Source organism: Oryx dammah, unplaced genomic scaffold (genome assembly GCF_014754425.2).
Source record: "Oryx dammah isolate SB20612 unplaced genomic scaffold, SCBI_Odam_1.1 HiC_scaffold_19, whole genome shotgun sequence".
NCBI lineage: Eukaryota > Metazoa > Chordata > Mammalia > Artiodactyla > Bovidae > Oryx > Oryx dammah.
In genome coordinates, this window is record NW_024070203.1 from 42,012,438 (window position 1) to 42,029,527 (window position 17,090).

General features: G+C 38.7%; 1 protein-coding gene and 1 pseudogene across 2 annotated transcripts in view; one reads left to right on the forward strand and one right to left on the reverse strand.

Annotated features, from left to right (window-relative positions):
• MTFR1 (mitochondrial fission regulator 1) overlaps positions 1 to 17,090 on the forward strand; it is a 61,014-nt gene that overhangs the window by 26,556 nt on the left and 17,368 nt on the right. For both annotated transcript variants that reach the window (XR_005724595.1, XM_040261306.1), the window contains one exon: positions 4,217 to 4,332. Coding sequence is in view for 1 of the 2 variants with exons in the window: in XM_040261306.1 (XP_040117240.1) it covers positions 4,217 to 4,332 (116 nt within the window). In the remaining variant the exon portion in view is untranslated. The remainder of the gene's footprint in view (positions 1 to 4,216; positions 4,333 to 17,090) is intronic.
• Positions 1,687 to 1,794, reverse strand: LOC120879137 (annotated as a pseudogene).

The following is a 17,090-nucleotide window of genomic DNA, read 5'->3' on the forward strand; positions in this document are numbered from 1 at the left end:
GAAGATGGTGTTCATTATGACCATTGTATTCTCTTGGCAAAACTCTGTTAGCCTATGCCCTGCTTCATTTTGTATCCAAGGCCAAACTTTCCTGTTACTCCAGGTATCTCTTGATTTCCTACTTTTGCATTCCAATCTCCTGTGATGAAAAGGACATCTTTTTTTGGTGTTTGTTCTAGGAAGCTTTGTAGATCTTCATAGAATCATTCAACTTCAACTTCTTCGTCTTTATTGGTTGGGGCATAGACTTGGATTATTGTGATGTTGAATAGTTTGCCTTGGGAAATGAACCAAGATCATTCTGTCATTTTCAGATTGCACCCAAGTACTGCATTTCGGACTCTCTTGTTGACTTTGAGGGCTACTCCATTGCTTCTAAGGGATTCTTGCCCACAGTAGTACATATAATGGTCATCTGTATTAAATTTGCCCATTCCTGTCCATTTTACCTTGATTCATGAACCTAACAGTCCAGGTTCCTATGCAGGATTGGACTTTACTTTCACCACCAGACACATCCACAACTGGGCATCATCCTGCTTTGGCTCAGCCTCTTCCTTCTTTCTTCCCCAGTAGCATATTGGACACCTGCCGACCTGGGGGGCTCATCTTTCAGTGTCCTATCTTTTTGCCTTTTCATACTGTTTATGGGGTTCTCAAGGCAAGAATACTGAAGTGGTTTGCCATTCCCTCCTCCAGTGGACCACGTTTTATCAGGCCATGACTAGCAGGGACCTGCCTGTCGGCATTACCCATTACTTTCTGATAATCTGCGGTATGCTAGCATGAAATGTCACACTGTGTGCGATATCTATTTCTTGATATTAATATTTTTGCTATAAGATGGCCGTTAAGGATAACCGAATCAAGATTACAAGTGTTATGTTGTATAAATTTGGTAGCCTGGCTTAGTAATTTGAAGCCCAGCTCTGTAAATAATGTTTATGATATTTTATTCTTTCTCAGTAATTGACTTCTTAGAGACTTGTTTCTCCATTGGGATACTGTTACTTACCTTCCTGGGTTATTTTGAGAGATAAACACGTATCTCTCCCTCTCGACTCTCAGGTTTTTTTCCTTCTCCCTATTTTCCCTCACCTTCTTCCCTCCCCCATTCTAGGTGTATCATGAATAGAAAGTGTTAATAAATGCTCAATTTTTTTTTTTTAAAGTGACCACATCACTCATCAGTGTTAGTGCCTGCATTTCAGCTGGAGTATTTGGTGTTCTTTACACAGGCATGCCCTGTGACCTATTGGTGTCACTATATTAAAATGTAGAAATTCTGCTTTTAATATTTTAACTATGACAGGAATTGGTAGAAAAAGAGAAATAATTAAATTTATAAATAAAAAAGCTAGATGTTATATTTTACAGTATTGCTTTGAAGAATACATGTTTTGTATTTAGCTATAGACAACTGGTGGTAAAATAGACTGAGTATATTTACTGTTACACCATTTTGGGCAAGAAGCAAGAATCCTGGTTCTTGGGACCAGTGTGTTAATTTTATGAAAAGTCCCATGAGGACATGCTGAGTTCTTCTAATATTTTAAGTATTTCAATACTTTATACTTTTCTTTTATGTATTTTATTTAATAAATCAGTTTCTTTAGTATAGTTTTACATTATCAGAATGTTTTAAATAACCTAAAGTTACTTTGGTAAAATTCTTGAAATATAATTAAATCTTGGATAATTTAAATTGTATCAAATGTTGATTTGAATTTCTTTAGATCAGTAAAAAATACAGTGCTACTACACTTGATCTTAGCCAAAAGGCCGAGAAGCGATAATACAGTGCTACTAAATCTTGCTCTGAATGAAATGCTTTCATACTTTCTGAAAAGACTTTGGATACTGATAAACACTAATTTAAAATTTTATAATCCCCTTGATTTTGAAAAAGAAAATTTTTCTATCCCTTCACTATTGCTGTTTTGTTTCTTCCCCTACTAACAATAGCTGTGCTAGGACAGGACCTTGCGGGAACCTTCAGTAAGTTGACCTTTACTTTTGCAAACTTCCCATCAGCCATCCATGCATGTCAGTAGTGGCGTCTACATCATACTTGCTAGAACTCCGTGCCCTCAGAGCCCATGCCTATGCTGACCTCACCTGCACCAGCACTTTGCTGAGTGAATTGTCCTCGTCATTTCATGCTTATGCTACTGAATGCACATTTCAGCAACAGCGGAAGAGGCCTTTTAAAAAAAGATTAGTATTACTGTTTTTTCAGTTTTATTTTCTAGTATTGAGTTTGGTTTCCCCAGGGACTTTGTTAGGCTTTTTTGGTGGCATAAATCACTGTTATAACCTAGATATGTAACTTAAATATTTAAACTGCTTTATTTTGTGGGGCAGGATGTCAACTAGAGATGATACAGATATTATTAATTCTGGAGTTGGTGCTTGAGAGTGTCATTAACATTTTCATTTCATTGAGTACATGTTGTAGACATGATATTATTTCAGTGATTACATTTAATCAATGTTTAGTAAGGTTACAAACTAAGTCCATGGAATAATCTTTTTTTAAAAAGTTTGTGCAAAAAGCATCATTTCATGTTTAATATATGAAGTATTACAGATGTAAAATTGAGAAGTATTGTATGATCTTTACTTTATAAAATACTCTGACAAGCTGTCACAAAACTTATATTTTTGAGTATTCTTAGAAAAGTATCATTTTGCTTCCTTTTATGAACAAAATTATCTGAGACGAAAACAGCAATTTTTGTAACCTTTATTGGGAGGAAAGAAGTCTTCAGGTCAAAACTCGATTTATCATAAATATACCTTTCTTCCTACCAACTAGTAACTGTATTAGAACAAAATTTATTCTCTAAACAAAGAATTATGTAACCAAACTGATCTTCATGAACTAGCACCTAAAGGTATTTAAAATTTTTAACCATATTAGTATTATGTGTTTGTATGGTTTATTTTATAGTTGAGGAAGAAGTATTAATTCACTGTAGCTTCCAAAAGCTTCATCTTCAATGATAGTAAGAAGGTTCAAACTAAGAATGGGTTACAGTAGAAACTTTCTGATAAACACATAAATATGTGAATCTCTCTCTTTGGCCTTTTAAGCTTTTTTCTTCAATTAAGTCCACATATTCTTTTTTATTTAAACCCTATAAGAAGTATCATATTAATCTGATAACTATTTTTAAGTTAATATTCATTGGCCTTTTGGCTTTGAAGCATTATTCTGTAATAAAAATTAAATTTAATTCTTTTTCCAGTTTTTTCAAGGTAAATTAAAAAGTCTGCATTTTCTTTATTTAAACCCTATAGGAAATACTATGTTAACCTGATAACTATTCTAAAATTATTATTCATTGGCCTTCTCACTTTGAGGCTATTCATGTTACAAAACTTTAAGTTCTTTTTCCATGTTTTGAAGGTAAATTTCAGAACTTGCATGCTTTTTCTTTGTTATATTTATTTCAGAATATTCTGTTCCTTCATCTCTGTGTTTGAGGTGCAGTAGGGAAGTGAAGTGAAGTCGCTCAGTCATGTCTGTGTCCGACTCTTTGCGACCCCATGGGGTGTAGCCTACCAGGCTCCTCCCTCCATGGGATTCTCCAGGCAAGAGTACTGGAGTGGGTTGCCATTTCCTTCTCCAGGGGATCTTCTCAACCCAGGGATTGAACCCTGGTCTCCCACATTCCAGGCAGACGCTTTAACCTCTGAACTACCAGGAAAGTCTACTGCTATTTGTATTTTCAGATCTTTAATATAGTTAATACTTTTATTTAAAAATCAAGAGATTTAATGATATTTAAAAATGTGTTTTCATTGTTATAACAGCAATATCCATTAAAAAATATTGCCAGATTTAGCACAAAGCAAAGTCGCTTGTTTATTCCTGTTCCTATACTTTTTACTACATCTCTTCAGAAAAGAATTGATTCTAAAAATTTTCTTAATGTTTGAGGATGAACAGAGGTTTATTTTTTTTTTTAGTCTCGTTTTACCTGTAAAATAAAAATTGAATAAGTTAAATTATAATTCAGAGATTGCATACATTATTAAACAACAGTATGACATAAATAAAGGTCCCTTTTGTGGAGACCTTCAGTGGAAATGTGAGAAACTGCCTGTGTGTTTGTAATGCTAGAGCTGAAGCTTTTCCTTTAGGTAATTAAATGTTTCATGCTACCATTTTGGTGCCAGATGAAGAATTTTCCCTATTTGTAACTTACAGCTGACCAGCCCTACGACAGAATGGAGCTGCAGCCCCCTGGGAGAGGATGCAGTGGTGTCTTTTGCTGATGTGGGATGGGTAGCTGAAGAAGAAGGGGAGTGTTCAACAAGACAAAGGTGAGTTTGGGTGGATATCAGGCCTGAGATGCAGTATTTGTTATTTTAAGATGATACGTTTGCAGTATTTCCTTATTTTTAAACTTAAAATTTGTTTTAGTTGCAGCACACGGATCTTTTATTTGTGGTATTTGAACACTTATTTGCGGCCTGTCGAGTCTATTCATAGTTGCCTGTTGTTGTTTTTCAGTCCCTAACTTGTGTCCAACTCTTTGTGATAGAGCACACCAGGCTCCTCTGTCCTTCACTGTCTCCCAGGGTTTGCTCAGATTCATGTCCACTGACTCGGTGATGCTATCTAACCATCTCATTCTCTTCTGCCCCCTTCTCCTTTTGCCTTTAATCTTTCTCAACATCAGAGTCTTTTCCAGTGAGTCCGCTCTTTGCATCAGCGCAAAGTATTGGAGCTTCAACCTCAGCACCAGTCTTTCCAGTGAATATTCAGGGTTGATTTCCTTTAGTATTGACTGGTTTAATCTCCTTGCTCTCCAAGGGACTCTCATGAGTCTTCTCTAGCACCACAGTTTGAAAGTATCAGTTCTTCAGTGCTCAGCCATCTTTCTGGTCCAATTCTCGCATCCATACATGACTACTGGAAAACCATAGCTTTGACTAAGACAGACCATTGTCCGCAAAGTGATGTCTCTGCTGTTTAGTATGCTCTCTAGGTTTGTCATAACTTTCCTTCCAAGGAGCAAAAGTCTTCTAATTTCATGGCTGCAGTCACCATCCATAATGATTTTGGAGCCCAAGAAGATAAAATCTATGACTTACACTTTTTCCCCTTTTATTTGCAATGAAGTGATGGAATGGATCTCATGATCTTAGTTTTTTTAATGTTGAGTTTCAAGCTAGCTTTTTCACTCTCCTCTTTCACCCTCAAGAGGTTCTTTAGTTCCTCTTTACTTTCTGCCATTAAGAGTGGTATTATCTGCATTCCTTGCCCAGCGATCAAACCCAGGTCCCCTACAGTGGGAGCAGAGAGTCCCAGCCACTGGACCACCAGGAAGTCCCTGCAGTATTTCCTTTTATTAGCCTAATATGATCTCTAGTAATTCAGTTCTCTTTTTTGTCCTTTTAAGGACTCAGCTAGTATTTGTAAAGTTCTTAGAGACATATAACTGTTTAGGTCCTTAAGGATTACAGAATTCCTTGCCCTTCAGAAGTTTACATTCTAAAATGAAACCAGAAAGACCTTATCATAAATGTGTTTAGATAAGTAGAGTAAGTATAATGGTCTTATTAGAGCAAAGGCATCACTGTGGATCATATTAGAAGATTTGTGTGTATCATCAAGATGAGTTTTGATTCAAAGGAGACAATGTAAGAGAGAATTGCTTTCACTGATTTAATAGAGCCTGAATCAATTATTGACTTCTGTTCAATCTGATAAACACTTATTCAACTTTTCATTCTTATTAGGTATCAAGGATACAGAGATAAAGTAAGACACAGTCGTGGCTTTCCAGAAATACTTGGAAATATTTGCTAGAGGAGATTACAAAAGGAAATCAATAATAGCAATACTGGAAAGACTACTAAATAAATACAGTAGTCCACTGGGGATGGGAGGTTCAGCGGGGCTTCTCCCGCTGAGTGCTGCCAGAGCTGAGTGCTGAGGTGCAATAGGAGCCAGTCACCTGGGAAGGCAAAGTGAACATGACTAAAAGCACTCATCGGGAGCCCACATGGCATGTTCAGGAAACTCCAAAGGGCTCTGTGAGGCTAGAGGGTAGCAGAGAAGGATAAGCTGTAGGAGATGGATATGGAAAGTAGGTTGAGGTTTAAAGGTCATACATATTAGGGTAAGAAATTTATACTTTTTCTTGAAAGCAGTGTGGAGCCTTGGAAGAAGTTGAAGCACCGTTGTAATATTACCATATTTGTATCTTAGTTAAAATTTCCTGTAAACAGTGTAAACAGTGGAGGGGAGCCAGGCAAGGAAATAGGCTAAATAAAAGATGATAAGTTTGACTAAACTAAGAAACTGACAGAACACATGAGAAAAAGGACAAAAATCAAAGGATACTCAGAAGATTTTAAAAGACTTAGAAACTTTTTAGGTATTGGGGTTGAGAAGGGAAGAGTCTAGGAAAAGTCCTAGGTTTTTGAATAGGATATTATGAGATTGGGGTAACAGTTAATAAGAATATAAGAAAACAGATTTCTTCTTGGTGGACAGGAGTAGGAGGTAGTCCAGCGTGGACTACATTGTGCTTGAGTGTCCTGTGGGACACTTGCTCTGGAGCTTGTTGATGTAGTTAGATATTGATAAGGACATGTGGATGGAATGGCTGATAGCCAGAATACTCAAGGAGCATATAGAAGACAAGAATTGCTAGTTGGATAAAGCTAGCATTTGGGAGTAAAAAAGGGAAAAATAAAGAAGAGACTTCCCTACCCCCAGAGACAGCTCAAGAGGCAGGAGGAAAACCAACAGAGTGTTGTCATGGAAGGAGAGGCAGGAGAGCTTCAGGGAAGTGGAATAAGCTGCCATCAGTGTCAAATACTTAGAGGCGAGTAAACCAAAACACTAGCAGGTTTCCATTTTGTTTTGTAGTTGAAAGATGACTTTAGCAAGAGTAATTTTATTTGAATGGTATTTGCTGAATAAAATAAGGACCAAATAATCCAGTAGCAAAGAAGGAATTTGATTTGAATGATAGGTAGGAGAGGGGCCATAGCATTAGATGAACAGACCAGGTTATTGCAGGATTAGCAGGTAAAGTCTTTCTTTTTTAAGATGTTTATTTTTTGACTAAACTTTTACTTTTTAGATAATCATAGATTCTTCTAGAGAAGGAAATGGCAACTCACTCCAGTATTCTTGCCTAGAGAATCCCATGGAGAGAGGGGTCTGGTGGGCTGCTGTCCATAGAGTCACACAGAGTCAGACATGACGGAAGCGACTTAGCATGCATGCATGCATTGGAGAAGGAAATGGCAACCCACTCCAGTGTTCTTGCCTGGAGAATCCCAGGGATGGGGGAGCCTGGTGGGCTGCCGTGTATGGGGTCGCACAGAGTCAGGCACGACTGAAGCGACTTAGTGGCAGCAGCAGCATAGGTTCTTCACATGCAGTTATAAGAAGAAGCACAGACTTTATAAGGGTACAGAAGCATTTTCCATGCCTTTTAATCTCCAGTGGTAACGTCCTACAAAACATGGTACATTATCATAGCCAGGATACTGACACTGCTATAGTCAAGATGCAGAATATTTCTGCATTTTAAGAATCCCTCGTGTTGGCCCCGCGTTAGAGCCTCAGTCACTTCCCTCACATCTACAACCCCTCCTTAATTAATGGCAATCATGTACCTGTTTTCCGTTTCCACAGTTTTGTCATTTCAAGATGGTTGTATAAATCAAGTCATACAATATAGAGTCTTTTAGGACTGGCTTTTCTCACTAAGCATAATCTCTAGTGATGCATCCAGACTGCTATGTGTAACAGCGTTGTTTTTTTTTTTTTTTTTAGTGTTTAATAGTGTTCCTTGGTATGGAGGGACCACAGTTTGTTTAACCATGTACTGGCTGATGGACATCTGGATTGATTCCAATTCTTGGCTTCTCTAAGTAAAGTTAATATAAATGTGTACAGGATTTTGAACCAGCATGATTTTTCCTTTTTCTGGGATAAATGCCCGTGGAGTTGTTGCTTCATGTGAGTCACAAAGTGGTTGCGTGTTTATTTTTTTAAGAAACTGGCTGAATCATTACATTCTCACCAGCCAGTTTCTGTACTTTCTCACCATTTGATGTTTTCACTCTTTGTTCCTTTTTTATTTTTTGCCATTCTAATAGGTGTATATTGTGCATCTCAGGATTTTAATTTGTATTTCCGTAATGGCTAATGATCAACATTTTTCATGTGTTTGCTCTCTTATATGCTTTTGAATAGAATGTCTCTTCATGTCTTTTTCCCACTTTCTAATTGGGTTTTCTTTGAGAGTTCTTTGTATATGCTAGATATGAGTCATTTTTCAGATACGTGGTTTATAAACATTTTCTCCCAAGTGTAGGGCAAGTAGCACAAGTAAAGTAGGACAAGTTAAAGCTTGTCTTTTCCTCTGTTAACGGTCTTTCACAGAGCAAAACTTTAAAATTTTAATTTGTTCCTTTTTCCTTTTATGGATCATACTTTTGGTGTCAGTATAAGAAATCTGTACAAAGTGTTAAGATCCTTCAGATTTTCTCCTGTTTTTTGTTTTTTCAAGCTTATAGTTTTATGTTTTACAGTTAAGTCTCTGATCCTTTGGTTTTGGTATCAGGATAATAACAAGCTTCAAAAAATGAAGCTTATCTATTTTCTGAAGAGATTGTGTAGAACTGGCATTAATTCTTTAAACATTTAGAAGAGTCATCCTGTGAGCCATCTGGATCTGGAGATTTCTTTTTGGTGACATTGATTGATTGATTTTTTTTTTCATGGAAAGGCATTTTATTTTAAACATAGCAGTGTGTACTTGTCAATCCCAAATTCCCAGTCTGTCCTTCCCTTCCACTCTTCCTCGCTGGTAACCATAAGTTCATTCTCTAAATCTGAGAGTCTGTTTCTGTTTTTGTAAGTAAATTTCATTTATATCATTTTAGATTCTGCATATAAGCGATATCTGTGATATATGTCTTTCTCTGACTTACTTAGTCAGATCATCTCCAGGTCCATCTGTGTTGCTGCAGATGGCATTATTTCATTCTTTCTGAGAAATATTCCATTTTATATATTTACCATATCTTCTTTATCCATTCATCTATGGTTGGACATTTAGATTTTCCATGTCTTGGCTTATTGTAAACAGTGGTGCAGTGAACACTGGGTGGATGTATCCTTTCAAACCATGTTTCTCTTCAGATTTATGCCCAAAAGGGGGACTGCTGGATCGTATGGTAGTTCTAGTTTTAGGTTTTAAGGAACCTCCGTACTGTTCTCTGTAGTGACTGTGCCAGTTTACATTCCCACCAACAGTGTAGGAGGGATCCCTTTTCTCCACACCTTCTCCAGCATTTATGTTTTGCGTATTTTTTGATGAGAACCATTTTGACTGGTGTGAGGTTATATTTTATTGTAGTTTGATTTGCATTTCTCTAATAATTAGTTGTTGGAGAAGACTCTTGAGAGTCCCTTGGACTGCAAGGAGATCCAGCCAGTCCATTCTAAAGATCAGTCCTGGGATTTCTTTGGAAGGAATGATGCTAAAGCTGAAACTCCAGTACTTTGGCCACCTCATGAGAAGAGTTGACTCATTGGAAAAGACTCTGATGCTGGGAGGGATTGGGGGCAGGAGGAGAAGGGGACGACAGAGGATGAGATGGCTGGATGGCATCACCGACTCGATGGACGTGAGTCTTAGTGAACTCCGGGAGTTGGTGACAGACAGGGAGGCCTGGCGTGCTGCGATTCATGGGGTCGCAAAGAGTCGGACACGACTGAGCGACTGAACTCAACTGACTAAACTGAATAATTAATGGTGTTGATCATCTTCCATGTGCTCCTTGGCTATCTGTATGTCTTCTTTGGAGAAATGTCCTTTTAGGTCTTCTGTGCATTTTTTTATTTTTTAATGTTGAGCTGTATGAGTTGTATGTAAATTTTGGTGACTAATCCCCATGTTGGTTGCATCATTTGCAAATATTTTATACCATTCTGTGGTTTGTGTTTCTCATTTTGTTTATGGTGTACTTTGTTGTGCAAATGCTTTTGAGTTTAATTTGTTTAGGTCCCATTTGTTTATTTTTGTTTTTATTTCCATTACTCTGGGAGACAAATTGAAAAAGATACTGCTGTGATTTATGTCAAAGGGTCTTCTGCCTATCTGGTCTTAAAGTTAGGTCTTTAATCCATTTTCAGTTTATTTCTGTGTGTATGATGTTCAAGAATGTTTAATTTCATTCTTCTACATGTGGCTGTCCAGTTTCCCAGCAGCATTTACCGAAGAGACTTGTCTTTCCTCCATTTTATAGTCTGGCCTCTTTTGACATAGATTAATTGGCCATAGGTGTAGTTGAGTTTTGGTGAGTTTTAAAATTATGAGTTCAAGTTCCTTAATAAAGTTATGTGACTATTTTATGAATTTCATATTGGAAGAGATGTAATAGGTAGTATTTTTACCTCTGAAGTCTCTAGAAATTTGTCCCCTGTTTCATTACTGATATTAGTAATTTATATCTTCTCTTTTAAAAATATTTGTCCACGTATTAATCTTTTCAAAGAACAAGACTTTTATTGATTTTTCTTTTTTTTTTTCAATTCTATTGATTTCTGCTCCTATCCATTATTTTCTTCCTTCTGCTTGCTTTGAGTTTATTTTGTTTTTTTTTTTTCCCTAGGTTTTTTAGGTGAGAGTTGATATTACTGAAACTTTTTTTTTCTAATGTAAGCATTTAGTGCAGTAAACTTCTCAACACTGCTTTTATCTGCATTCCACAAGTTTTGGTAGTTGTAATTATATTGTAATCCAGTTCATTGTATTTTTTCATTTCCCTTGAGACAACCTCTTTTAACTGTTGAAGTTAGAAGTTTGTTGTTCAGTTTCCAAATGTTGGAAATTTTGCTATTTTTCAGTTACTAAGTTCTGGTTTGATTCTGCTATGATCAGAGGACACAACTGTATCCAGTTGTCCCTTGAATAACACCAGTTTGGACTGTGGGGGGCTATTTGTATACAGACTTTTTCCGTTGTAAGTAGTATAGTCCTGTACAATCCAAGGGTGGTTGTCTACAGAATCTGAGGCACTGTGGATGCAGAGGAACTACAGATATGGAGGGCAGACTCTAATTTATATGAGATTTTGGACTTTGGTGAGGATTGGAGCCCCTAAATCATGTGTTGTTCAAGGGTCAGTTGTATTTTCATCCCTTTAAAATTTTTTGAGAATTTCTTTTAATGGTCCAAGATATAGGTCATTTTGGTTCATGTTGCATGAGTACTAGAAACGAATGTGTACTGTTGTTAATGGAATGTCCTATAAATGTCAAATAGATCCTGTTGGTTGCTGGTATTGCTAAATTCTTCTGTATCCTTCTTGATTTTCTGTTTATTCTAACAGTTACTGTGGAGGAGGTATTGAAGTCTCCAATAGTATTTGTGGATTTCTCCTTTCTGTTCTATCAGCTTTTGGTTTTCATATTTTGGAATTTTATTGTTTGGTACATACATGTTTAGGATTGCTGTGTCTTCTTATCTTCTTACTCTTATATAATGTTACTCTCTGCCCCTGGTAATTTTCTTTGCTCTTAAGTCCATTTAATGAAATATAGTCACAACTGGTTTTTTTTGGTTGATGTTTGCATAATATGTCTCTTTCTTTTGACTTTGATCCTACCTATATAATTACCTTTGAAGTGAGTTTCTTATAGACTATTGTTGGGTCATATTTTTTAATTTATTCTGCCTGTCTTTTAATTTTTGTATATAAACTATTTACATTTATGTAATTATTTTGGCACAGTGGTAAAGAATCTACCTGCAATGCAGGAAACTCAAACACAGGCTCAATCCCTGGGTCAGGAAGATACCATAGAGTGGGAAATGGCAACCCACTCCAGAATTCTTGCCTGGAAAACTCCATGGACAAAGAAGCCTGGAGGGCTGCAGTTCATGGGGTAGCATGACAGAGAGAATGAGCACACGTAAAATTATTAAGTGAGGTCTTATCATTTCTTAAAAAACTTCCCTGCAGACACTTTGAATGACATAGGACAATATAATATTTGAATTTAATAGTTTATTTTCTCAAGAGGAGAATTTAAATTATCATTGTGTTTTTCTTTCTGTCTGATGCAGAGTTCTTTTTTTATTGCTTTGTTTCTGTTTAGAGAATTTCTTTGAGCCGTTCTTTTTGGGTAGGTTCTACTTGCAATAAATTCTTTTAGTTTTTATTAATTTGAGAATTATTGATTTTCCCAGTCTTGAAGTATATGCTTTTGCTGGATATAAGGTTAGAATTTCATAGAATTTTCCTTTAGTACTTGAAAAATGTGCCAGTTTCTTCAAGTCTCAATGGTTTCAGTTGAGAAAACCTCTGTCCTTCAAATAGGACCTCTTTCCTATTTAGGGAAAAACTTTCTCTAGTTGCTTTAAAATTTTCTTTTATTTATGTTGGTTTAAAAAATTAACACAAATTTAAATTTAAAAAAATTTTGTCTCACACTTCTGAAAATACTTTCTGACAAAGGCCTTAAACAATGTCTGAGGGCATGTTCATGAAATAACCTCCTCTAAAATAAAATGGACAGTTTTATTTAACTGATAAACTGATTTTTTTCAAGAGCTCCTAATAGCATTTAGGGAGCTGGCAAACCAAACTGTATCCTAATTTAAATAAGGCATGTAAGTTATCAAGACTGAGAAATAGTTCTAATTTATCTGTTTAGTGGTGGGGAAATACTATGTAAAGATATCCTTATTCTTTTTACTAAAGTTGCACAATTCAAATTCAGACTCTGCTCACTCTGTATAAAATAGTGAGATGTGCCTCACTATAAGAGCATCTCACCTCTCTTCCCCTTCCCCAGAAAAGGAATATTAAGTCATTAACAATTCTTTTGCCATTATTACTTTTAATGGGGCTTCCCTGGTAGCTCAGCTGGTAAAGAATCCGCCTGCAACGCAGGAGACCTTGGTTCCATTCCTGGGTCAGGAAAATCCACTGGAGAAGGGATAGGCTACCCACTCCAGTATTCTTGGGCTTCCCTGGTGGTTCAGTTAGTAAAGAATGCCCCTGCAGTGTGGGAGACCTGGGTTCAATCCCTGGGTTGGGAAGATCCCTTGAAGAAGGGAACAGTTACCCATTATAGTATTCTGGCTTGGAGAATTCCACGGACTCTACAGTCCATGGGGTCACAGAGAGTCAGACACAACTGAGCAACTTTCACTTTCAGTATTTACTTGCTGTGCTGTGTGTTCACTGCTTTGTGTGGTCGTTCTCTAGTTGTGGCAGGTAGGGGCTGCTCTTCATTGAGGTGCATGGGCTTCTCTCATCGCGGTGGTTTCTCTTGTTTCGGCTCTAGAGCGCAGGCTCTGTAGCTGTAGTGTGTGGGCTGTCGAACATGCAGGCGCCAGCAGTTGCAGCGTACAGGCTCGGCAGTTGCGGCTCACAGGCTCTGGAGTGGGCTCAGTGGTTGTGGTGCACAGGCTTGGTTGCCCTGCAGCATGTGGAGTCTTCCCAGACCCGGGATCAACGCTGTGTTCCCCTGCACTGGCAGGCAGATTCTTCCCACTGCACCACCAGGGAAGTCCTGCCATTAGTTTTTTGAGTACTTTTTCAGCCTTGCCTTTTTACTCCTCTCCTCTTAGGACCCCGATGACACAAATGTTAGATCTTCTGTTTTTGCAGGTCACTGAGACTCTGCTCCATGTTTTTTTCCCTAGTCGGTTCACTTTTTGTTTTCCTGATTAGATAATTTCTATTGTTGTGTCTCTAAATTCACTGTTAATTCCCTCTGTCGTCTTCATTCTGCTTTTGATCCCATCCATTGTGGTTTTTACCTCTAAAATTTTTATTTGGCTCCCTCCCCCCCTTTTTTTTTTTTGCTGGACTTTTTTTTCATTTGTTTCAAGAGTGCTGGTGAATGCTCACTGAAGCATTTTTATTGTAGCTGCTGTAAAATCGGTCAGATATTTCTCACATCTCTTGTCATCTCAGAGGTGGCATCTGTCATTTGTCTTTTTTCATTCAGTTTGTATTCTTTCTGGTTATTGTCAGGAGAAGTGATTTTATTGAAATCCAGATATTTTGAGTATCTGAGACCTTGGATCTTTTAAACTTTTCCTTTTACTAATAGCTTTCACTAATAGCAAGGGAAGCGAGGGTGCCACTTTGTTACTCCCAAGTGGGAGCAGAAGTCCAGGTTTCCCACTCAGCCTCCATTCGCCCTGAGGGCAGTGGTCCTTATTTTCACCGGGCAGCGGTGGGTGCTCCAGCTCTTCAGGAAGCCACCTGGAACACAGTCCTAGCAGATGGGAGGATGCCTCATTACTGCTGGATGAGGTGTAATTCTGGGCTCCCCAAATTTTCTCCACTACCCTACAGGGCCTCCCAAGTGGCGCTCGCTGCCTGCCAGTGTAGGAGACTTAAGAGGCACAGGTTCAATCCCTAGGTCAGGAAGATCCTCTGGAGAAGGGCATGGCACCCACTCCAGTGTCCTTGCCTGGAGAATCCCATAGACAGAGAAGCCTGGAAGGTTACATAGGGCTGCACAGAGTTGGACATGACTGAAGCAACTTAACATATACCCACACACATTGCTTGTTCACCCTTGGAGGTAAACAGAAATGGCCCTCTGGATGATGTGCACACAGAAGGATTGTCTGATAGAGGAAATGCCTTTCACTGTACAAAAAGGCTTCCCAGGTGGCACTAGTGGTAAAGAACCTGCCTGCCAGTGCAGAAGACATAAGAGACAAGGGTTCGATCCCTGGTCGGGAAGATCCCCTGGAGAAGGGCATGGCAGTCCACTCCAGTGTTCTTGCCTGGAGAATCCCACGGACAGAGGAGCCTGGCCGGCTATAGTCCATGGGGTTGCAAAGAGACTGAAGCGACTTAGTACACATGCACCCCACAGGGAGGTGGGGTAAGTCCTGGCTTTCTCCGACACTACCTTGTAGGGATTCAGGCACCTCATTGCAGCCGCTCCCCCGTCCCTGGGATTCTCCAGGCAAGAACACTGGAGTGGGTTGCCATTTCCTTCTCCAATCCATGAAAGTGAAAAGTGAAAGTGAAGTCGCTCAGTCGTGTCCGACTCTTCCTGACCCCATGGACTGCAGCCCACCAGGCTCCTCTGCCCATGGGATTTTCCAGGCAAGAGTACTGGAGTGGGGTGCTATTGCCTTCTCTGGAAAAGGGGGGAAGTTAAGTCTTTGTGGCATGGTGGAGGTAGGGCTACAGTGTTTCCTGTGATGTTTGGCTGGAGCAGAGCCACTGTTTTATTTATAAGTTATCTATCGTGGGAGGCTGCCCCTTTTTTGGTGCTTTGGCTAAAGAGCAGGCTTTTGTTGGGGCTTTTTTTTCTTCCCTGCATCTCTTGGCATTTCTGGGTTACTCGAGCACCGAGTCTACCATATATAAGGCAAAAGGAAAACTCAGGGAACTCACTCCTATGATTTTTTTTTTTCCCTTGATTTCAGGTCCCACCCAGTCTGCCTTCTCTCCACCTGAGGGTCATCTTACATTTGTTTTATCTATGATATCCAGAGATTTTAGTTGTAGTGAGGATGAAGAATAGTGAAAGGTTCATTTGCTCCATCTTCCTCAAGATAAGTCTCTAAAAGGCTTTTAACACAAATGTCATGTTTGTACTTGATGTGACAGTATAGGGTAACTATTAAGGGGATTGTGGTTATAGAGTAATTGAGTTGGTATAGTGGATCTGGATAATGAATTTTGTCTATGATGTTGAAAGTAACTGGCTAAAGGATCTTTGAAACGGTGCCCGGAAGTATTCTAGGCAAAGATCATCTGATTGTGAACAAAGTGAGAAGGAAACAGAGAAGATCCAGTTGGATCTGCCTGGAGGAGGAAGTAGACACACAGGTGGGAAGTGGTCTCAGACTTCCCAGGTTAGTGACATGGCCCACAGGAAAAGTGGGTGGGCTTTCTTGTGCAGTGTGGTGCCGTATCACTTTTTGCATCAGTTGTGATTAACTATCGTCATTACTGTTGTTCAGTCTCTCAGTTGTGTCTGACTTTTTGCAACCCCGTGGACTGCAGCACGCCAGGTTTCCCTGTCCTTCACCATCTCCCAGTGCTTGTTCAAACTCATGTCCGTTGAGTTGGTGATGCCACCCAACCATCTCATCCTCTGTCATCCTCTTCTCCTGCCTTCAATCTTTCCCAGCATCAGGGTCTTTTCTAGAATCAGCTTTTTGTATCAGGTGGCCAAAGTATTGGCACTTCTTGTGTATAAATCTGTATGTCTGGGGGAAGGTACTGTTATTTTCCTGTGGCTGAAGAGAAACTCACTCAGTTGTGTCCAGATCTTTGCAACCCCATGGACTATACAGTCCATGGAATTCTCCGGGCCAGAATACTGGAGTGGGTAGCTTATCCCGTCTCCAGGGGCTCTTCCTGACCCAGGAATCAAACCAGGGTTTCCTGCATTGCAGGTGGATTCTTTACCAACTGAGCTGTCAGGAAGCTGATATCCTAATAAATAGGCTGACAAAGTCTCAACCATCTTCTCACAGAAGGGAGCTTTGAGGAAGCTCTATTTGGTCAGTTTCATATACCAGATCAAGTGTTTTTTACAGATCCATGAAATAGCAAATTTACCATAGAATGTATTTTAAGCAGTAGGACAAAATAGAAGGATGAGAGCTGATGGAATTTTACTTTGCCTTGACAATTACTTAATGCTCATCCTTTTACCAGGCCATTTGAGTCTTTTTTCATCTGTCACTTTAATATTAACTGCATTTCTATGGGAGCTTTATAGCTTAAACTTATAACTTAACTTAAAAACATTTAATAGAGTACCTCTAAGATTCATATATAGCCATTTGAGTGTTTCTCTGCCTCTCACATTTATATGAAAGTCAAAGCTGTTCAATATATAATTATTTCTCCCTTGAAATTTATGTTGATGGCATTTCTTTAACAGTTGGTTACAGTGTTATGGTATTCTCTCTCTGGGAAAAACTTTGAACTTGAGTTTTTCACCTCTAAATTGAAAGTGCTAATTCCTACATTGAGAGAATTTTGAAAGACAACATGAGAAAACTTATAGCACAGTGACACATACTGTGCAAGTCTTTTTTCTC